We start from the raw sequence: 23,776 nt of genomic DNA on the forward strand, positions 1-23,776 counted from the left end.
CAGACAGTTGAACGTTTGCTGCAGACAATGGCCAAGTAAGAAAGTTAACCGGCAAAAGAGCAGGAACATAGACGCGACCAAGAAGGAGAGCGTAGGATAGAAGGCAGGACAAATGGTTGCCAGCATTGACAATGAAATTTTCGAGGTCTCCAAGGTGAAAGTGGGCGCAAAAAGTTATCGCACAGCCAGCCCCAAAAAGTATGCAATAAAATGTTGCGCATCCGCCATTGCCATTGCCAGAGCCAGAGCAGAGCGTTCTGTTGATTCAGGCGCATTGATACCCAATTAGGATAAGGCGACATTTTCTTCATTTTTGTCGTGTTTTTTCTTTCTTTCTTTTTTGCCACTGTTTGTTGAGTGTGTTTTAATCAAAAGTTTCTTGGCCACCCGAAATTTCGTCTTACTTCTTCTACGTGGTTGTTGTTGTTTTTGGTTTTTTGTTTTGCGTGGGCTTTGGCAATAAAAATGACATAAATAAAACCCAAAATCCTTTGCTGTCAGCGTTAGGCGCAGGAAGTGGGCATACAAACAAAACAAAAAAAAAGAAAGAAAAAACAAAACCAAAAAAAGGAGGCCAAGAAGATGGAGAAAGAAACAACGACGAACAAACCAAGAAAAGAAAAACGGATGCCCAGATTATTCATTCATACGCTGACCGAGTGAGAGGTAGAGCAAAGATGACGCAACAGTTTTTTGTTTTTCGCGAAAGTTTCCTTTTTCCTTTTTTTTTTTTGGAGCTGAATGAAATTTTCGATTCGTTTTGGTCATAAAAATCATGAGGGTCCCGTAAACCCCATACTAACCGGTTGAGGTAAGTCCAGGCTTGGCTATTTTAGTAGCCTTTTGTCTCATTGTGTTTGTGCTTTTCTCTCTTTACGTTTTTTCTGTGCGTATTTGCCATTGTTAAGTTCGTAGGGATTGCTGATGGTTAGGGCGGGGGCTTTAGGGTTTTTATGATACAATTTGTTTGTTGGATCTCTCAAATTTTTTCTTTTCTTTTTTTTTGCTCTCTGTGTTTTGTTTTCTTTTTATGATGGCCATCATTAGGATTTTAATAAGCCGAACTCAGCTCACGACATTTCCACATAAAGGTGTATTGTTTATGGGGTCTATACGGGGCGCGGTTGGTGGATAGAGAAGGGTAAATGGGGTACATGGGGTTATTCCTATTTTGAAGTAGGTACACAACAAAAGTTTCCCTTTTTATGGGCACCTTGTAGAGAGGGTAAATAAATAAAGAGCTCATCTATTTGCAGGAAAACAATTTTATCCCATCAAATTTGTTTGCGGAAAAAAGGATCCACATATATACATACATACATATGTACATATATGTAAGAAGATGGGTGTAACATTTTTGTAATTGATGCATTTGGGACATGAATTTGTGTTCTTTTTTTCCTTTCGTTTTTTGCCTTTTGCTTTTTAATTTGTGTCACGGCAATTGCATGTCCTGCTAGCCAAGGACTTGCCCCGCCGTTCCACATCTAAGTAATGCCATTAACTAAGCAAACTTTTAGCTTCCATACACACCAACAGAGACAGAGACATTGAAAGGGACTTAATCGATGCACACACATGGTTATCCTTCCTGCCAATCTTCCTGTGCTCTGTCTCCCTCTCTTTCCAGCATATGTGTATGTGGGTGTGTGTATGTGTGTGTGTGTGTGTGTGGCAAGATGAGTAAGCGTTTTAGTGGCTTCTATCATCTGCTATAAAAATTGATTCTTAATTAAACTAGCAGAGCGAAAAAGGTAGATTCAGATATATATATAAAGAACAAGCCGAACTTTGTCCTGGTTATCAGCTTAAACTAATAAACAAGACGGAGAAAAAGATATAGAAAGACAGAGATAGAGAGCGAGAGAGAAAGAGAGAGGGAGAGAGACTAATCTTAGCCAGATGTCCTGTATAGAAATTGCTCGTTTATGTCGCCTAGTGAAAGGCAAATGGCCAGACAGCAGACGGGCAGAAAAAAATAAGCTAAATAAAAAAGAACTAAAACTATGAGCACATAAACTAACCAAATGACCTAAAAGAGGGTTGGTGGGGTGGATACTGGGAATGTATGTGGTTTGCGACTACACCTGTTGCCCCAGCAAAAACTCACACAAGCATGGATCGTCAGAGGCTGGGTGAGGGTCTGGTCTGGCCTGGTCATGGCTTTCGTGATTTGCAGTAATAAATGTGTAACTCATGAGGCTGCATAAAATTTCATTAGGCGTGTTAAGGCGCCATTTGGGGCCACACTTGCCACGTCCAACGTACACACATACACACACACAGATGCACTGATACACTGACAAACTCACACACTCGCCGCTCACACGCATGTGTATAAGCAGAATTGCCTTCAGGCGATTAACAGTTTCCTATTGGACGTAAAACACTTAAACTGTTGCATAATTCAGGGCGCAGTTGAATACAATTCAATTACATTAAACCCCCATCGACAATTCTCAAGTCGCCTCAAGTTGCCCCAAGTTGTTCTGAGTTGCTTTCGAGCTACCTAGTTGCCGAGTTGCAGTTCATGTTGATTGAAGCTTTAATTAAACGCAGTTGGCTAATTACCACGCTGGCAACACGAAATGTTAATTTAAGAACTATAGCGAAATTACAAGCCATCATCATCATCAGTCTCTGACTCGTTACTTAGCTTCCCATACCTCTCTCCCCATCATTGTCTATCTTTCGTCTCCCTCATGCAAGTCAATATTTCAAGGCAAATTGCAGCACAGCTGCCACAAGCCGCCGCATCTCCTTCGTCATGTGAGCGTTCTCTTTTGCGTTTAAGCCACACGATAAGATGGAGCAAAAAGCTGAAGCTGGTTGTATACCATACCTGGCTATGCAGAGCAGCAGCGGCAACCAAACCTTCTGCCTGGGAAAATGGTTTAGCACATTAAAATTCCACTTGCTTCGTTGCATATCAAATATGTCGGCTAAAGGCAGACATTGCCATAGCCATATTTATATACTATATATATGTATGTACGTATATAGGTACATGGAAGAGATCTTGTTCTTGGTTGTGGTCGTGGTCGTGGTCCTGATGGTGGTTCTGGTGAGCCTGCTTAACTCTTGATATGCCCACGCACACATTGCAGCTGCCGTATATGTTGGATATTGACATTTTCTTGCTCCATCTTTCTATCCTTTTCTTTTTGTTTTTTATGATATGCAAATTGAAATTTTATATAAGCAACAACCTCGAAGAGCCTGACGCACGTTCATCAGGTGACTGGCAGGTAAATGGTGGAAAAAAATTCACTTTCCTAACTCCTTTACCCCGCGCCCACTCACCGTTCGATGCTCTGCTGTCTTGACAGCCCGCTGGCTAGTTATTTTGATTGAAATTATGAGCGGTGGTTAGGCATTCCAATAGCTACCCGCTACCTGCTACCTGCCAATAGCTACTAGACGAAGGCGAAGTCTTGACACTTTAAGCAAATTAAGCGCGTAGCATACTTTTCAGTAGTGAAGCAAAGCGATGAAATCCATATCGAAATAGTTAAGAGAAAAACCAAAATATATTTCTCATGCTCGTTAGATTAGATTTCTGAGAAAGATTGACGGGCGGTTCTGGCTCTGGTTTCATCATGGCTTTTGTTAATCTAAAACTGACAGCATTTTTACATTTATTGTTTAATGGCGAGCTCTTGCAACGACTGCAGAGATTTTCCAGACTCTCATAAAGGACATCACGTACTTCTTAGCAAATATTCTTTATTTCAGTGATATCTTGTTGTAATTCAAAGAAAATCTATACACAATCAACACAATATCAAACTAAGATAATAATAATAATTAGACGAAATATAAGAAAAATCTATTTCTGTTGCAATGAAAATTTATATTTTGTAATTGTTTCTAAGCAAATTATTATCACTGAATCACACATCAACTAAGAAATTTACTAAAATTTGTTAAAGTTTTTTAATTCAATTTGAAGACTTAGGAAATCAAAATGAATTTATCAACAAAAAAAAAAAAGGAACTAACTGGCAAAATAATTTTTAGTTTACGCAGTTCGATTTGCACAAACTTTTCACTTTTCTCTCGAAGCTCAATTCTCAACTTGTGTCTTCTTGCTTGCCACACTCTCTTTCGGCCTGCCTACTCGACACATTGTGGCACTCCACTTTGAACAAGTTTTCACATTTACAAACAGCTCGCCCGATTGCAGTTTTGCAAGTCTTTTCGAACAAAAATTTTGCTTTTTTTTTTGTTGTTTTGCCCTTTGCCATTGCCATTTTATGTTGTCCACAAAAAAAGAGAAGGGAAGAAGAAAAATTGAATCAAAGATGACTTGGGAACAAGCAGAAGCTGCTATACCCTAAACTTGTGTATGAACAGGATGTCTGATCCATGATATGGAAATACCGATTTCAGTTAGGGTATAGGAAGGTGTATGGCTGGGTGAGTTTAATGGGTGGATTGGGTATGCGTCTAAGTGTTGGGAGCCTATTTCCTATTTCCAATTCCCAACTAACCAAGTTTGCACAGTGCAAATGGAAACCAGCCTCGTCCTTGGAGTACCAGCAGTCAGTTAGCATGTTGGTCATTTTTTATTGCATTTGCTTGTGTGAGGGATCGGGTGATGGAAGGGACGCTGGCAGCTCATGCATGCATATGGCACACACACACACCCACACACACACATGCAAGCATTATTATTTATGTCCAGCAAGGCATAAACTTTCCATTGGCTGAATTTCAAGAATTTTCCCTCTCGCTTTGCAATTCGTTTCACTTTTTTTGCATCATTTCTCATTTTTGTTTTGTTTTTTGCGTAGCTTATTCTTCTTTTTCAAATATCTAATGCCACCGTGTATTGATTTTTTATGCTTAGTCCATTTGCTGATAATTAAAAATTCATTTGCTTGCTCGAGCCCCTTGAGGTATGCAACAAAAAATGCATATAATTAAAATACAAGCACACAAAGAGGAAACAAAAAAGGATGAGGTACAGGAGGAGTGGCAATGGCATTGGGCCAACATGGCACACAACAATGCCGAGCAGCTAAATGTCCTTTTTTAAATATATGTGTATGTGTGTGTGTGTGTATGTGTATACACACCCACACGGGTGGTGGTGGAGAGCGAGCGAGATAGACTGAATTGGGATTGGGTTGCATTGCAGCCGTAGAGCTTTACTTTCGCCTTTATGTCGATAAAATCCGCTCAGTTGCTTAATCTGCTACCAGTTTTGCTTCCGCTTTGGGTTTCATTATGGCCCCCAAAGGAGGAAGGGAGAGGAGTTAAGCGTGGGGCAGGGGGGTAGATCCCAAAACCACATTATCCTTTACGTGGCCATCTCGTCGTGCACTTTGTTTGGGGAATTAAGGAGCGCTCACAGAACTGGGTAGTGGGCCGCAGACAGGAAATGTTAGTGGTGTAGTTTGTCTGTCTGTCTGTCAGTCGGTTGGTTGGTCGCTTGGTCGGTCGGTATGTGGGTTGTTCTGTCGAATTAGCATAACCAAACGTTGTAATGAGTCTTATTTACTTGGCCATTTCCGGTGTGGCGAGTAGGAGAAATGCCAAAAGGAAAGCAGCAGGAGCAGAACAAGGCCAGGATTCATTAAATGGCACACACACACAAACACGCAGACAGAGATGGAAAGAGAATCGTTAAGGTAAAGCTATGTAATCTCACTTACTGCGATGCGCCTTGTCTGTAGGATCCCGACGAAGGATAATACGACGCTTTGATGCACAAATCGGCCCGGAATCGACATCATGTATTACAATTCGTATGGCTTCACCATCCATTGAGGTCTGCCTGCGCGGTGCCTCCAAATCCTCTAGATTGGGTCCCGTAAACGAGGCCATGGGCGGTGGAATCGATGCGGGCGGTGCTGTTGGCAAAGCTCCACGATTCTGTAACATAGCAATGTCGGGTCTAGCAGAGGAAAGAGGAAGAAGAAGCACAACAAAAAAAGGTAAATTTCAATTCATTTCATTTCATTGTCCATTTGATGTCCACTTACAATTGCGAGCCTCGACGCCGCATACGTCGATCATCATCTACTGTGAGCACAGGACTTCCTTTGTCCGGTGAACCGGGTGAATCATCATTCTGCAGGTCCTCCGAGGCATGCGGCACCCGAAACGATGGTCGCCGTGAGCCAGGCAATTGCATTGGTGGCATTATGCCCCCGCCTCCGCCCTCGCCCGGTGAGCGCTGTAACTGAGAAGCTGGCGTTGCTCCAGCCCCAGCACCAGGAACGACACCCTGCATCAAGCCAGGCGCAAAGACATCGTAAGCAGATTTACGACGCGGCATAGCTGGTATTCCCAAGCCTGGACCATCTGCGGCCGGGCCACCGCCTGGCATGCTGCCACCCACTGGGCCTGTTTTCATATCATCATCGTAGCTGTGCTGACGGGCCACCCGCGAGCCGCGTCGCGATTGCATGCGTGATAGAGGCGCGCCGAATGCGGGCTCCAATTCACCACCGCGTGGTGGACTATTGGAACGACTGGGCGCCATGCTGCGGCCACCTCCGCGCCAATCGCCATCACCGCCTGGAGTCTTGTTGCCTTTTAGCTGCTGCAAATTGATAATAAGCCCCATTCAAGTCAGTCAATAATCATAAGCAGAAGATTTCAAATACTTTATTTCTCTGTTTCTATCTATCTCTCTCTCTCTCTCTTTTTCTTTCTCACCCGTTCGAGCTCCTTGAGCGATGCTGGCGATACATCAGAATGTCGTCTCAATTCTGGACTTCGAGGCGGAGCCAAGGCGGCTCCATTGCTGGGTGCCAAGGTCTGAGTGCTGCTACCCAATTTAGCATCCGAGTGACGACGTTGTAGGGCCTCCAATACGGGTACATCTAGCATGCTGTCGGTAGAGTCCTGTGGTATGCACACCCGTGAGGCCATTTTGCGCCGGCAGACGCTGCACCGCCACATGGTCTAGAGAAGAAGACAGAGCAAGAAAGAGCAAATGGAAGTCAATGCCAGGATGTTAAGTATACGCCACGTTGATTAAAAATTCTATGGCTAAGCACAAAAATCTATTTGCGGCCAACTAATATTTATTAGTGCGGGGAAACTCATTTAGCCGCCCTGGGAACCAAGTGAATATAAATATTAATTACTTTTCCAGAAACAAAAACTTTTAGCAGCAAAACAAAAATGAAGAAAATTAAACCGCATCCATCTATTCCTGTTGGTCATCCACACCACCACCAGCTGAGAGGGAGCGGAATATAGAGATAGAGAGTGAGAGTGAGAGGGTGCGAGTGGGTGGTTCAAAATGTAGGTACAGTGCCTGCAGCCCTTTTTTCTGCTGGTTGAATGCATTTCCCACTTCCGCAGCACGCCTGCACAATGCTCGTTACATTTTCACCTGGCTGCTGATTCATTTCGCCCAGCGGCTTCAATCGTCATCAACTGTGTGTATATACATGTGTATGTGTGTACATACATGTGTGTCACAGTTGCTGGCATAGCGGAAGCAGCCGCCATTTTTAATTAACTTGCAACGTGTGAGTGTCTCTATGCTCACGGCCCGTGCTGTGCCATGTGCAACAGTACCCAGTCACAGTTTCTTTCCCTTTTCTCTTACCCTCAGTCTATTGCTGCAGCATCTGGATGGATGCCGCATTGAGTAACCAACATCCACAGCTGGAGCCTGGCTTTGGTTTATTGCTTTTGTTTTCCCCAGTTGCGTGCGTTGTAATTACATAGTGCGGCAAGAGGAATGGCACGGTACGACCCGGCCCAGTCCGGCCCGGCACGGCACGGCGGGATGTAAGCATGGCGACTGCTGTCAGAGCATGATCCCATTGAGAAATCGACCGCAAAGTTATTTTAAAGCCAGCTAGCCAGTTTTAAATTCATACACAAACACACACACACACAATGCAGAGCCCATTGAAGTAAACCAAATTGGATAGCTATTTCTATGCTGATTTCATCAGCAAACGGCGTCAGCAAGTGGCAAATCGATTTGACGGAAGTGCTACGATGAAAAGGTGCTCTGACGGATCAACAGGCATCAATGTAGGAAACGGAAATGCATAAGGCATATCTTCACCAATGTCTTCAAGTAGCGTTATCAAATGAAAAAATTTCCCTTTTTTTTCATTCAATCACACTTTAAAAGTCACAGGAAGCGATGAACTGTATATTTATATAAAGAACTTTGTTGTGGGCATTGGCAACTATTCAAAAGTAAATCAATATTATCTATTTGACTTGGTTTTAAAGAATAAGTTGTCGAAAACTAGATTTAGGAAAGGGCAAATACTCCACACTGACGGTATGAGAAATGGAATTCACAAAACTATTTCAGTTTGCCATTTCAAAATGTTATAGTTTTTCTAATTGTCTGAATGTGTTGAGCGTAGATCTAATCAAATGTGCATTGCAATGTCTGAAGTATAAATAACTGAAAGGAAGAGAAATAATTTGGCTTTCCCTTTGCAAAATATACCAAATTCTGGCAAATACCATTTACCATTCGCCTGTTTCGTTTTTTTTTTCCAGGTGGTGAGAGTAGGTAATAAAATGGCATTTTCATTTACATTAATCTTCTACAAGTTGGCCCATTATTGTCAATAATTTAGAACATGTTGTAAATGCAATGTTTTATGGCCTTAATGATTATTATAACCCCAAAATGTCCAATGATGAGGCTGACCGGGTAAAAACCACATTTGCAGTGAAATTCCCATAATTACGCTAGAGGGATTGTGTGGGTGTGAGTGTGTGTGTGTGTGTGTGTGTGTGGGCGCTTGGGTAGCTGACGCCCACGAACATCAATTTCAATTAACCAAAGTGGCCAGGTTGACAGACAAAACGTTAAATTTTATGTACAGGGCGTTGGCCAGCCAGAAGGAGAGAAGCGAGCTAGGGATAGGTGAAACTTCTTGACAAATTACCACAAACTTCACATTCGAGACACGAAAGACAATGTTGCAACAATGTTGCCCCCAATCTCTCACCATCAATGATCATTAGGCCTGCCTGAAGGCATTGATGTATATGCAACAATGACGAAGAAACGCAACATACTATCTCAGCTTCTGCAAGTCCTGAGTGTCCTAGTGTTCCGCTGTCCTGGTGTCCCGCTGCTGCTCTTGGGGTTGTGATTTAATCTCGTTAATCTGGCTTTTATCTTGTTAATGCCCCATGGAGTGGCAGGATAGTAACAGAGGTCGCTGAACATTGTTTGTCTATGTGGGTTTGTGTGGCTCTTGTGTTGTGGCTCGCCCCTTTCTGTGGATAATCTAATTTGTGTGCAGGTCGGTGGTTAATGTTTTACCCCGCACCCCCACGACTCCCACTATTCATAACCATAGTCATGCAATTATTGCTTTAACTTGTAAACATTTCTCTTATTAATTAAATGCCGCTGCATTTTGTGTTTATTTTTTGCCACACCCCCGCATACATACACACACATATATACATATATGTACATATATCTACCTACCTACACCTATTGGACACATCAAGATTAAAGAGAGAGAATGCCTAGTGGCCTGGAAAGTTTTTGGTCTTACCGCATCCTCGTGCTCATCCAGTTTACTGTAGCTGGCGCAATCCTCGCATACTCGCTGCTGGCACTCGAAGCACGTCTTGTGGTAGTCATCGGGCTTGAAGGACTTTAGGCACACCCTACAAGCCCCAGCCCGACGACCTGGCTCTTGTTGTTTGGCCCCAGCCCCGCCAGCTCCTGTTGCCCCTGTATTGTTGTTATTGTTGTTCACATTGCCGCCGGACTCCTGCTGCTGCTGTTGCTGCTGCTGCTGATAGCTGGGCGAGCCATAGCTGCCGCTGGTATCTGCATCCGTGGGCACCAATGAAGGGCGTGGCGACATTTTATTGACTACGTAAAAGGCGGACATGAAAGACAAAAAAAAAAAAAAAAACCAAGGAAAAATGGGTTAATAGAGTTAGAGTTGATTTCCATAATAAAACTTGTTGATTTTCCACTGATTATATTAACTGACCCCAAATGCATTCCACAAATATAAACAATTAACCACTACGACTTAAGAGAGCGGAAAGGAATTAAAGTATTTTAATTAGAAACCATAAAAACTTGTAATTTTCTTGGTTTATAGTATAATCGCAAATAGTTTTTGCTCTATATTGGACTATTTTTTTTCGAATTTCCGCATTGATTTCAATTCTCAACTATGTCTCCTTATGCTCATCTCTCTTTGTTGTCCCAAAACGACCTACTCGTTCGATAACTTTTCAATTTAGTTCATAATTCTCAAACAGACTTAAGTACAATATGTAGAGTGTTACGCATTAGGATAGAATGTCTGATATATGAAATATACACATAACTGCTATAGTCCCTGCTTTTAATCTAAATACAAATGAATTTTAATATAAAATTCTTTATAAATATTAAAAGAATACATATGCTTACTACCTCTCTCTCTCTCTCTGTGTCATTCATTTTATTTGGTTTTTTTGTTTCATTTTCGTTTTCAATTTCACTTTTCACAATTACAAAAGCTGTCAAAGCCAAGCCTCTTCTGCTATTTCCTTCTATTTTCTCTCCCTCTCCTGTCTCTGTGTTTCTTCACCTATCTCTCGGTCGCTGTCTTTGCCTTTTTAAGAGAATATATTTCACTCTTGAAAAAATACGGTGAAAAGTTTTTATGCGGCCCGAACAAGAAGAAAAAAAAAAGTCGCGGTGCATTAGTCACAGTCGTGAGGCAAGGACAAAAGGCCATGCTTTTGTTGTATGCGAATTGCTCATACGCACAGTTGCACCTCTGTGCTTTAACCGTTCCTCTTTCTGTTTCTGCTTGCTATTTTTGGGCCCAAAGCAGAGCAGCAATGAAAAAGCTGTAAAGAGGAAAAACTTACGCTTGACATTTTGTCAGCCAGCAAAGAAAAAGGTGAAACAATAAGAAAGCAAGCGAAAATAGAAAGTGCTACATTATTTAGCACAAAGTGCTACACAATACAAGGCTATTAAATAACAACATTCTGACTCTGACACTGTCAAACATTTCACTTTTGCCTCTTTTACTATGTATAGATTTTTTTCCATTATCACCTTCAATATAAAGTTGCTCGCTTTCCCTCTAAGAGCTCAGAAGTGCTTGTCCCACTACTACTTCAGAACACTCGAATTTCATTTTGTTTTAAACTTGTTTAAAGGTTTGAAAGACGTAAATTTTGCTAAATGAATTCTGGCACTTTTTTTTATATTCCAAAGTTTTACAAATTGATGGATTTTTATATATGTATGTAGGTATCTTAGCCAAAATTTCGGAACAATTTGCTGTCAGAGTTTTCAACCTTTTTTTGTGGGCCATTGTTGTGCTATTTCCGTAGATTGTTTTGAAATAAATTTTCATAGCTAATAAAATTTCACAACAATTCACAGGAACAAAGAGCCTGAATACATTTGCTCTTTTAGAGAGTGATTTACGGAGGTGATTTCTCTTTTTTTTTTCTTCCCATAAACAGTTTGTAATAAAATTTAAACTAAAATTCTTGCGAACAATTTAAAACTATTCGCATGTTTGGTGTCGCTAGCAGATGCAAGTTTTTGCTCTGTGTGCGCCTCGTCGCAAAAATATTTCACATGCCTGCGGTCGGGGAGTGTGCGAGGTGCTAAAAATTCCAGACAAACACACTGTGGGGCAGCCTTGCTGCTGCAGTTGGTCGAGAGAGCACGCGATTATCCTCAATTATGGTGGCCCAAAAGCCGAGGGCCCACGGAAAAAAACAAGTGGCAAAATATTTGTACAAATTATGCGCACAAATAAACGAGAGAAACAAAATAGAGTAAAAATGTGAATTTGTCTCTCATTTTACGACCGAAACACACACAACTAAATAAACATCATAAAATAACATTTCATTTCTTTCTAATAAATCTGATATGGCCGCAATAAAATCAAACCGAAGGAGAGAGACAGAGAAAGAGTAGCTGTGCTCTCGCCTCGTGGTTGGTGGCCAACTAAAATGTCATAAAAATAACACAAAAGTCAACACAATATTTTCCGTTTTTTTTTTTTTTTTTTGTCGTGGTCCTCATGCTGTGATTTGCAGTAGCTGTAGCAGCAGAAGAGTCGTCATTCAACCGATTTTTATTGACTCGGGGATTTGGTGAACTGCTTTGCCTGATGATGAAAACGGATCTCTCGTGCTTTCACTTTCGCTGTGTGTTTGGCTTTATGGCACAGATATAACCATGACAATGATCCTATGGTCGATGACTTGGTAATGTGTTGTAATGCATTTCCAGACGTTGACCTACTCGTTGTTGTTGTAGTTGTTGCTGTTGGGGGTCATCCATCCATTCATTGCCTCTCATGCATATTTCAGGAAAATAAAGCGTATACGCCCCGTTTGACACAGCTCATTGTTATGAATGGCTGTATGCACTTTCAAGCATTTACTTGGCTCTCACTTTTACTTTCACTTATCCATAGACATCCATACACATACACATCCATCCATCCACACACATACACATACATACATAAATACACACAGAAATATCTGTATTTTTGAAGCGTCAGCTGGCTTTGGCATTGCAAACACACAAAAAAGGAATGAAAAAAAAAAGTTTGCACAAAGTTTTTAGCAAGCAGCTTTATGAGGTACTTGTATGAAAATTCATGCCATAAATTCTCGCTTGCACTTACACAAGCACACAGAGAGAAAGAGACCGACCTGCAAGGATAACACTGAAAAAAGCATAAGCTTACTCCTTCACCTACCTTTGTCTGTAACGGTTAACAGTGATGAGGACAACGTTGCCTTCATTTTGTTCAAGGCACCCGTGTTCGAGGCCCCGCCGCCGGAGTCCGTTGCATGCTGTTGCCTCTCGCTCGTCTGCTCATCGGTGGCCACCATCTGTAGCAGCAACAACACAGATATCCACACACACAGGATGCGTAAAAGAGAATGAGAGATTGATAAAGGATATGTGAATAAATATTAACAGTATATTGAATATTTGATTTTCGCAGAAAAATGTTTATAGCTACTTACCAATAAGTAGTTCAGAGAAATGAAAACCCAAACCAAGTAGGTTACAGCAACGATTTTTAAACTAACTATGTTAACGAAAGCATTTCTTTTACCAAAACTTTTGATACATCTAACAAAAATCATTAGGCGAATTAAAGGCTTTAACAATTTTTTAAAGTAATTTGTATATGCTTTTGAGTCGAATGACATACATATGTGCATTTGTTAAAGGGGTTGGGGAGAAAGCATTCTCGGTTAAAGCTCTATTGAAGGTAAATAAGTTGCAGGCAACATTCTTATGTACATTTCATTGCCTTTGATAGCATTTGTTGGCAACTAAAATTCCAATCACTGATTCTTACTCTAACGTCTTACGTGTTTGTTGACTATACTCAAATGAAACAAGAATGTATTATACAGACCAAACTTTAACTTCAACAATTGTTTAACCATCACTCAAATTAACAATGAAGACTTTAGGAGAAAAATTGCAAGTCTGCAGCTGGCATTGGTTTAATCAACATTTTTGTTTCTCACATTTTTACGTATCATTGGCACATTATTTGAGGAAGAGAGAGCTGGGAAATCGATTGTGCGTCTGTGTCTTTTGCATTTTCTCGAATTTAATATGATTTCGGGTCACATTTTTGTTTTCCCTTGCCTGCGCATATTGTTATTAGCTTTTCTGCTTATCATTCAACATTTTGGCTGTTTTTTTTTTCTTGCCTAGTCATGTCTAAGACGCAGGTGAAAAAAGGAAAAAAGTAAAGCATTGCGTTTTATTTGATTTGCTGCCAGAAGCAACAAATTGCCAAGAAATCGTAAAATGCGGCAAGTAATTTTTGCTTAAACTACGCCAAGAGAACTGCTGTCTTCTTTAGGGCCTGAAGGATGCTGAAAGACAAGGAGACGGAGCGCGAAAGAGAATGAAGAAGAGGTGCTTTCAAAAATTGCCGTCATTCTTTTTAATGCACAGACAGATTGTGCGAGTAAGACAGCGTTAGTCGACGAATAACAATAGCAGAAACCACCCAAAAAAAAAAAAAAAACAACAAGAAAAGAAAAATACATAAGAGCTGTGCGCTGTCAGCATTTTATGAAGTGGAAATTTTCTATTTGCCAAAGCGGCAGCGAAACCGGAACAAACAGCCGCACAGTTGCCTATGAAGGACAAACGCATACATACACACACACACACACACACACACACAGCGAGAGATAGTTAGAAGCAGGCACATGGATATAGGACTCTCTGTCTCCATCTCTGTCTCTCTCGTCTCTATTTCTATCTCGTTCGCCCAGCGCAAATTACGCTAAGTGCTTTTAGCTGCAGCCGTTTTGCCGTTGCCTACCTTTAGGGGCGGAATTGGAATGGCAACCCAACTAACCCACCAACTAAGCGTCATCTAGTGTCAGATTATGGTTGCTCTGTGCTATATCCTAGCTCCAGTTGCCAGCTTCCAGTTTGGTCTACATTTTTGATGATGTCATTTGATGTTGGCCTACTCCACTCTGGTTAACTATGCCTGGATAATATTCATGTTGCGGATTTATGTATATACTGTATGTGGGAGCCCATTCTCCACTCGTTCTTCCTTTTTCTCTTTCTCTCTCTTTGTCTCTTTAGCTCTCTCCTATGGTCGCACCTGTCGAAATCTTAGTGTTATGTATAGTTGCTTCTTTACAGGTGGCCATATTTCAGTACAGGTAGTCAACCCCATACATCATTGTCTAACGACGAGCTGAAAATTTATGTGCTCAGGTGCCATCCTCCTCCATTCTCCATCCAATCCGACCGTCCGCCCCCTCTTCAGGCAAGTGGCAAACGACAAACTATGTATAAACATTCTTTGCTCTAGTCGCACGCAATTATTGCCGTGTTAATTTTGTCATTTATTATGATTTTCCTGCTTTTACTTGCTCCCTTTTTTTTTTTTGTTTTTGCTTGGTTTTCTTTTGTTGGTAACAGGAAGAAGCCTAAGGCTAAAGTTCTCTCGCTTGTTTGGGCTTTATAGCTCAAAGCCACAAATAGTTTCAGGTTTAGTGTCGAAAATTATGTGTTGGTATTTAAGTGCTGACGACGACGATGACAGACAGACAGACAGACTATGGCAATAATATGCTGAACAATGTGAGTGGTGGCAACGAGGCCCTTTAGGGTCGCAAAGTGTGAGAAAGAGCGACATAAACTGCATATGAAAATCAATAGAAACACCTACAGAGTGCCAAAAGTCTGTCAATTTTAGTGTGCTTGAACCGTAAAGACCTCTCTAAAAATTATCGATATAGTGTGCAGTTAAGCGTTTACTTCTTTTTGATGGATGATTAAGAGACTGAAAATTTTCATATGTAGATGTTTGATAACCAATTTCCGTAGGAGTTAAGAATCGGTAATTTCAATTGTGGGAAGTAACAGTCATTAAAACTCTCGAAGTCGTGTTTGCATTAAAAAGTGCATACCGTGCATGCAATTTGTTTGCATTTCGGTTTAAACTTGACCACAAAATTGGAATTAAATTCGTTACGAAAGACTTTTCTTTCTCCTACCATTGCAGCAGCCACTGCCCCCTCCTCATACAAGGTTGGTTTTTTTCCTCATGTGTTGTTGTTGTTAAGTTAAGTTCTTTGAGTTTTTCAGGGCAGTCACGCGTTTGGTTTATTTGCCTGTTGCGGCTTTTGCAGTTTGTTTACTGCTTTCATGTGTAATAAAGTGACAGAGGGAGAGCAGAGAAAACAGAAAACAGGATGCAGGCAACAAACACGGGCACGGACATGGACATGGGCATGGGCATGGACATGCTGCATGCAACTGCTGTTGGCTAAGGTGTTTCTATCTGCCTGCGTAGCCGCTAGGCTGTCTGTCTGTCCGTCTGTCAGTGGTATGTGTTTATGCGGCTGTGTTTGCTTGTGGTCAGAGTCTGGCCACAGACAAGACGCAAAGGGAAACGAAGAAGGAAAATTTTAACACCAGGAAAACTATTAAGAAAATGGCTGGGAAATATAAACGGGAAGCTTGCTTTGATGTCCCAGGCATTTAAATGACAAACGAAATAGAAAAACTTTCTCTGCGTAAAATCCTTTTTTCAGCGCCCAAACCATTTCACGTCAAACAGTCGGTCGGCCAGTCAGAGTGTCATCAGCACATCATCATCATTGTCTCTTGAGTTGGGTTGTTGTTTTTTGGTCTTGTTTTTTCTTGGTTGGTGCTTTGATTTTGTGCTTCATTTGGTCTAATCAAACTTTTGCAAAACTCTTCACAAGTATCCTTAGCATTTAGTTGTCCTGGCATTTTGCCTGTCAGTTTGCCTTTCCCTTTTGCTCTTTCTGCCTCTCTCTCTTATTCTTTCTGTTTTAATTTTCAACTTGGTTTTTATTAACTTTGGAAAGAATTTTATACTAAATAAGAATTTCCATGGAATTTACACTTTACTTTCGCGTCGATTCTACCCAAGGGTCTGCATATTTCCGATCAGTTTAAGTGGGCAGAAAGAGCTTTTTATTTATTTGAAATTTGTTTCTCATCTTTAGAGGGAGACTTTTCTGATGAAATTTCTTTAAAGGGTATTCAATATTCGTTCAATCCAAACTAGCTTTCGTTATTCTTTCACTTCGTGTTTTGTATAATGTGTGTTATTTTTTTATTAACATATTTTCTAGTGAACGTGTGTGTGTGTGTTATTTTTAGCTTCATACGGCACAGAGAGAAAAAGGGGTCATATAAGTGTTCACTTTTTTATTTCCACCTTTTTGTTACTTGTTCAAAAGAATAGATTTGATTTGATTTGATTGCTCTATGGTTACAGGTGGATTTCGATTGTATTTTCGATAAACATTTTTGTTGCTTTTTTATGGCACTGAAGGACAAAACATTTAAAGAACTTTTTAATTAAAAAGTTTTATTTGCCTTTAGTGCTATCTCTTGTATTTCCTTTCATTTATTATTTGTTTGTTTGTTTCTGTCACTGATTCTTTGCCTATACACATACCCATTCTCTGTCTCTCTCTGACTATCCCTTGGTAGCTTTCTCTCATTTATATGTATGAGTGGAATCCCTTTTTAATATATGCAACCGAATTGAATTTAATTTCCATCACTCTCTCTCTCTCTCTTTCTCACTCTTAATTTTTATCCGTTTTCCCGCTTTTCATTGCATTTCATTTTCACTACGCTTTGCTCATTAAATTTTCAGTACGGCATAAGCATAATTAAAAAATCACAAACGCCAACAAGAAATTGGTAGCAATGAAAATGAAAACAATATTTTAGCCGTGTCGGCATTGTCTATACCCTTTCCAGATATATATTTAGCCAACAGACAGACTGTTTATCAAACTTCACAATTGAAATAGTTCTCTTTTAAAATTCTAAAACAACGTACTGACAAAATTAGTGATTGGCCAAATAATTAAATAATATCGGACTCAAATCTGTCATTGAGGAAAGCTTTAAATTGACCCAAGAGATTGTATCTACCGAACTTTCGTTATGTAACTATCAACAAAAAAGTCATATACCCGTCTGAGGCGAAGAGTATAATGAAATTAAGCATAAATTACGAGCATCTGTCAATGGCAATTTCTCTCCAATTTCGACTCATGGCTGTAACTGTCTCTGGCTCTTTCTGTTTCTGTTTTTGACTGTGATTTATATATGCATATACCTACATACATACATACTTATATGTATATATACATATATATTAATTAAAAATCGAAGTTGTTGGTGCTGCTGTACACTTACCTTTTTCATGAATGTCATCACATTTGTTGGCAACATTTTGACAGCTTTTTCTCTCTCTCTCTGTGTCCGACTGTTTTCTATATATTTTTATTTGTATTTAAAGTGCAATTAATCACGCATACGCCAAGTTGTCCTTTCGGGGCTGATTTGCCTCACTCGCTTTATAGTTTTGGGCTAGTTGTTTGGTTTGGTTGGTTGTTTGTTTTTGGCTTTTGCTTGATGCGTTTTCAGTTATGTTTTTATAAGCCGCTTTAAGTCATTTTCATGTTGTTGCAGGAGTTGTTGTCCTTGTTGTCAGCCATTTTGAGTTGTTACTGCTTTTGTTGTTGTGGTTCGCCCTTCAATATGGCCATTTTTCATTCGGCCATGTAAATATAGGCATTGACATTGCAATTTTTTGAATCTCTCATTCTACATGTTGCCCTTGTTGTTGCTGTTATTAACAATTGATTTATGCCTTGTATTTTCAGTTTCAGCTTCTTCTTCGTCTTCGTCTTGTTGAGCTCGTAATGCCAAATTTATATTTTTGTGTATTTTAATTAACTTTGCCCATAATTCACAACTGTTATTACCATTCTGCAGCTGCGCTTACCAAAGAAAAAACAACACCAACATGAAAAAAAGAGAAGAAAAGTGGAAAATTATAATTAGTCATTTTGTTCTCCTCTCTCGCTCTCTCTTTCTATATATATATATATATAAATATGTACATATGTACTAGGTTTCTAGGCTTGCTGGAACACTGGAAATTGCACGCAGCATTTAAAGTGCTCCAACTCGTGGGTATATAATGGGCCAGCATGGCTTACACCGTACTTAAGTTGGCTCCATAAATTTCCCTACGATAAGCATCAACCGTTAGAGTTTTGGGTTACCCTCGCACACATACACACCCACCGATACACACACACACACCAATACCGCTTGACATGGCGCTGAAAAGGCAACACGAAGTCCGCTCTAGTCCGTAAAATTTATAAGGCGGAAATAATGTGTCGCATTGCATGCAAAGCATCGTTTCCTCCATTGTGTGTTAAGTCGAAGGGGCAGGCCTCTAAAGTATAGGGGCGTGGCTCTCACACACATTTACACAGACGACAAGCTGACCTCTATAATAGGCAAGTTTTATTAACTAGGTAAATAAGAACTCTTTTTAAATTGATAAATCCAGACATACTATCAAAACAATAAGGGAAAAGAATAAATAGCTTGGAAGGAAGTGTTTAGGTTTCTTGATATGCAAATCGGTAAATTTTATATACGTATGTACACCAAAAAGTACATTGCGTGGTAATGAAGAAATTGAAAAAAAAAAATGTTCTGGGTTTACAAAATTTTAAGTAACTTGTAGCAGAAACCTTTTATCGATTTCGCTTAAGTTTCGCTCACTTCAGTGTGTTTTGATTTCATCTATTCAAAAATTTATTATTTATGATTCTTCTAATCATTTAAATCCAAAATCAATCTCTATTTACTGCAATAAATGAATTATATAATTATTCATTTGGTTTTAGATCATGTACTTTGTGTTTAGGATTTATCTATGCAAAAATTTCATTCGGAGCGCGCAACAAAATGTGCGAGACATCCAGCTTTAAAGTATAGTTCGCTATAAATTTTTCTAATATTAAAATCGCTAATGAAATTTTTATTTGCATTTACTTGAAGATTTTATGATGCAGCTATTCCGCGAAATATTCAAGAAAAATATCTTTAAGCCAAGGGATACTTCCCTTGTTAAGAATTTTGCCAGAGTAAAGTGTAAGTTCGTCTCTGGCATCTGAAATGATGTGAGTGCAGTTGCTTATGCCAGTTATCAGTCGTGCAGTTGCTTTTGTTAAGCCCTTCGCTTACTCTTTGCTCTTAAGCCCTGCCATAAACGCAGTCCAGCCCCACCCATCCCCGTCTCTCACCCCCATTTCAATCACAATGCTTTGTACAGCTTATCGGCCATTCACTGCAATTCGCCAGAATGGATGGTTGGCGAAGGAGGAATGGGAACGGGAGCAGTCATTGTTGCTGCTATTGTAAGAGAGGGGTGTACACCCATACATGTGTATGTATATTGGGCATTGGGAATTATTAAATCAAATGACCCACATAGCAATTCAATTGTTGAGCTCTCTCTCACTCAATGGGTATCGGGTAACGAGTATGAGAAAAAAGTCAGTAAGTAAGCATATAACATTTGCTATTTACCCATTTCCTTTCACCGCTCTTTCTGCATTTCGTCTCTGTCTATCTCTGGCATTATTTTTCATTCATTCATGTTGTTGGGAAAAAAAATTAAAGACCATCAAACCGAAAACTATCTCAATTCAAACTAAGCAAAAGTTCGAAGTTCGAAACTTTGGTCAAGTCATTGGCACACACTCTCTTATACACATATGTATGAAGCTGACAGAATGCAATCCTGTTTAGGGTCGTTTGCCATTATGTGTGTGTGTGTGTGTGTGTGTGTGTGTATGTGTTCGTGTGTGTGGGAAAACATTAGCAAAGTTCATAAAAAGTCATTGAAGCATAACAGTTGAAAGTTCTAAAGGAATGACATGGTGAAATGTTTACGCTAAATGAAATTCTTGACTTGCTAAATGAGTTAAAGAAGAAGAAGAGGAGAAGTTCATAAATTGCATTTTTTTCTTTTTGAAAATTAGTTGTTCCACTTGCAAAAGCTGTCAACATGCCAGCAACAGGAGGACAAATCGGAAGACTGCACTGACAATGCGCCACCCAAAAGTACTACGGATGATGGGGATGAGATGGACGGATGGATGGTTGGACGGTTGGACGGTTGGTTGGATGGATAGTTGGATGGATGATGATTTTCCAAGGAGGCGCGCCCGCGTTCGCCCCGAAAATGTAAAGCAAAGTGTTACAAGTGTTTGTCTGCCACGCCCCTAGACATGAAGAGACCAACAACCAAGCCAGACCAAACCAGACCAAGCCAAACCCGACGAGACTAGTAGTGGGCGTGCTTACACAAGCTTAGCGAGCCAAGGATGTGCTCATAAATTGTTACTTTTCATCCTTGTTGTTGGCATTTTGGCAACAAGCATGAAATCACATGAACACACAGACACACAGAGAAAGAGAAGGGGGGCATTTTGCTTGGCAAAGTTCCAAACAAACTTGGCCCGAATGTTGCCTGTAGTTGGCACATAGTTAATTAGCGCGAAATTGGGAAATGAGAGAGAGGGCAGGGGCGGCGGGCCACATGGCCTTAAGCGTTACGCTCTATCGTTCTTTGCATACCAATGAAACTGATCAGATTGCCATTAGTGTTAAAGTGTGTGCATGTGTGTGTGTGTGTGGTGGCTGAAATAAAAACCAGCATTAAATAAAGTCCAATAAGATTTATCACACACACACATGAAATTGTCACGCACAAGCAAACACAATGGAAATTGAAATTGAAATGTTTGAGCAAAAGAAACTGCGGGGGACCCTATTGCTTTTTTCCTTTTTGTTGTCCGAGCAATTTATGGCGAACAGAGTGTCAAAGTGAATTGTTATTCCGGAATCGTGCGCGGTACGGTGTCGGGAATGAAACGGACACAAATTAAGTGCAGGCCAGTCCATAATAAATGGGCAGCAAAGGACACAAAAAACGAAAAGCAGTCTCAACAGCAGCAACAAATGAAGCGCAACAGCATCACATCGAGGCAACTGCAGAAAAACGGACAACGTAAGACTCAAATTGCAGTTGAGAAATCGCAGCAAAGTTCATAAATAAAGTGGACAGCAACAGCAGCAGCAGCACCAAAAGCAACAACGATGAAGGCAGCAGCAGGCAACAGGAGGGCCGAGTGCAACATCATGAATGGCATGAATGAAGCGTTGTCAACAAAGCCATACAATGAGGGGATTGTCAACTCACTGCTGGGGCACACGCGGGTAAAAAGGACAACATTGTGACCTTACCCCACCCCGAAATCCAGTTATTGTCCTCGTTGTCTTGTTGTCTTGTTATGTGGCTTGTTAGCACTGCGTGGGCAGGGCGATTTTAACTCGAGAACAAGAGAGACGATGAATGCTGCATTAGTTTTGAGCATTTGATGTGTCCATCACAGAGAACCATGAGATTTACAAAGATGTGCAAACTCTATTCAACCGAATTCCCAATGAATTAATGAGTACAACAAGTTAAAGCTAAGAGTACCTGAAATACATTTAACTATTTGTCTCATTCGTCTAACTTTCTGACTCACTTGCGTTAAATCTTTACTTAGCCCCATAATTTGGCTAACTTGTGAAAAAAAATGATGTATGAACACTCAACGCAAACTCCTTCTTGACTCCTCTCAAGCTACTCTGGGCAATGTTTGTATATTTAGGTCATTAAAAACGGACTAAAGTTTTGATGACATTCTCTCTAGAACTCGATTTTGTTCGATGAAAAAATAGATAAAACACGATTTATTTTGTTTTCGGTAGAAAATTGAAATTTATGTCCGCTAACTGGATTTCAATAGAAATATTTCAATATTATAGAGTCTCATTAGTGATAATATCATTTACTACCTACATAATTGCCTTGCCAGGCTGGCAGTTAACAATTTTCAAACAATGCCTGACTGGTTGAGGGGCTGGGCTTCAACATGAGAATACACCCATACAACACACACACATTTGCCTCGTTCATTGTTGGCCACACAATCTCACACACACTCCCACACGCACACACACACACACAGACACATGATGAGAGAGGGACACACTATGGACGGCAGACTGGACTGGTACTGCCATTGTTGCCAACCTAACAGGATTTTTAATGAACATGCGAGTCGACGGCTCGTTTTGCTTTTAGCCAGCGAAGTGTAAAGCGGGGCCGCTTGTCAACGCTGTTTGGCTAATTGACAGCGACCAGCTTACACATGTTGATGGCGGCTTCAGCTTTAAATAGAACGAGAAACTCCAGCAGAAAATTAAACGTTTAATTACTAAGAATAAATACAAAGCAAAGTGACATATTGTGGGGCTGACCTGCCGGAACAGATTGATCTGCAGATGTTGCGGGGAGACAGAGCACTTCACTTCTGTCACTTTCCCTCTTTCAATCTCTATTTCTCTCTGTCTTCACACCGGGACACTTGTGTCCTATTCCAATCGCAATCGCAATTTCCAATTTCCATTTAATTCCCATGCCAGGCACGTACGTTACCGAAATGAAATGAAACTACGCCCACCGCAACTTTTGGGCTTTTGTCAACGCAACGCATTGCTGAGTACAAAGTACAAACAAAGGTTGGCGAAAGGCGAAACATTTAAGCTGCCTGACAAACTCAATTATTCAAATGGAATGGAGAGTGGTTAGAAAAGGGGCGTGGAGGATCTGGGCATAGGCATTGAAGATTGCCACATATGTGGCAACACAGTCAAGTGGCACTCGCTTTTGCGGTCGCTTACGCTGATACTTGCAATTTTGACATTTAATCAAAGGCCACACAACCAAGAGCTAGTCACTTCTGGCTTTACATACAGTACACGACAGAGTTGGAGAGACGTAGAGAGACAAAGATGAGAGTTAGAGAGGGGAGGGGAGAAAATGTCTTTCTGTTGTCTTGATCCTTGATGGAGCCCCTACTACATTTCCGAGTGTCGTTCTTGTGGTTGCCTCTTGTCTGTTTTGCCGGTTGCCTGATTCTTTTTATTCTTTTCATCTTAATTGAAATCAAATCAAAGTGTTTTCACTCACAAAATGAAATTGTCTGCTGCACACGCATTGTTGAACGCAACTGTTGCCATACTACCTCCCTTCCCCTTCGCGCTTCTATTCGTTCTCCCCAACTACTAATGACAGAGCATTGTTTGCTTGTTCGCTCCTCCTCGCCCTCTTTCTCTCTCTCTATTTATCTCTCTTTCTATCTTTTTTTTTTGCTTTTAACAGACAATTTGTTGTTTTGTTATGGTTTATTGTTTCATAAATTATTTATTAGAAAATTTTATTTACTCAAACACACTGGGGAATTGTGTGTGTCTGTGTGTGTGTCCAAAGGGTCCCAACCAAAAAAACAAAAATGGGTTGTACAACTTTATTTGATTATGACTGGCAGGAAGCAGACTTCG

General features: G+C 40.4%; 1 protein-coding gene across 3 annotated transcripts in view; it reads right to left on the reverse strand.

Annotated features, from left to right (window-relative positions):
* The window catches only part of LOC6644985 (regulating synaptic membrane exocytosis protein 1), a 64,715-nt gene that overhangs the window by 19,942 nt on the left and 20,997 nt on the right, over positions 1-23,776 (reverse strand). For all 3 annotated transcript variants that reach the window (XM_047011712.1, XM_047011710.1, XM_002067713.4), the window contains exons 2-7: positions 17,708-18,289; positions 12,714-12,849; positions 9,516-9,841; positions 6,670-6,918; positions 5,991-6,553; positions 5,661-5,902 (exon numbers count right to left, since the gene is read on the reverse strand). In XM_047011712.1, coding sequence (XP_046867668.1) covers positions 5,661-5,902; positions 5,991-6,553; positions 6,670-6,918; positions 9,516-9,841; positions 12,714-12,849; positions 17,708-17,743 — 1,552 coding nt within the window. In that variant the 5' untranslated portion in view covers positions 17,744-18,289. The remainder of the gene's footprint in view (positions 1-5,660; positions 5,903-5,990; positions 6,554-6,669; positions 6,919-9,515; positions 9,842-12,713; positions 12,850-17,707; positions 18,290-23,776) is intronic.

The sequence above is a fragment of the Drosophila willistoni genome (assembly GCF_018902025.1).
Source record: "Drosophila willistoni isolate 14030-0811.24 chromosome XR unlocalized genomic scaffold, UCI_dwil_1.1 Seg105, whole genome shotgun sequence".
NCBI lineage: Eukaryota > Metazoa > Arthropoda > Insecta > Diptera > Drosophilidae > Drosophila > Drosophila willistoni.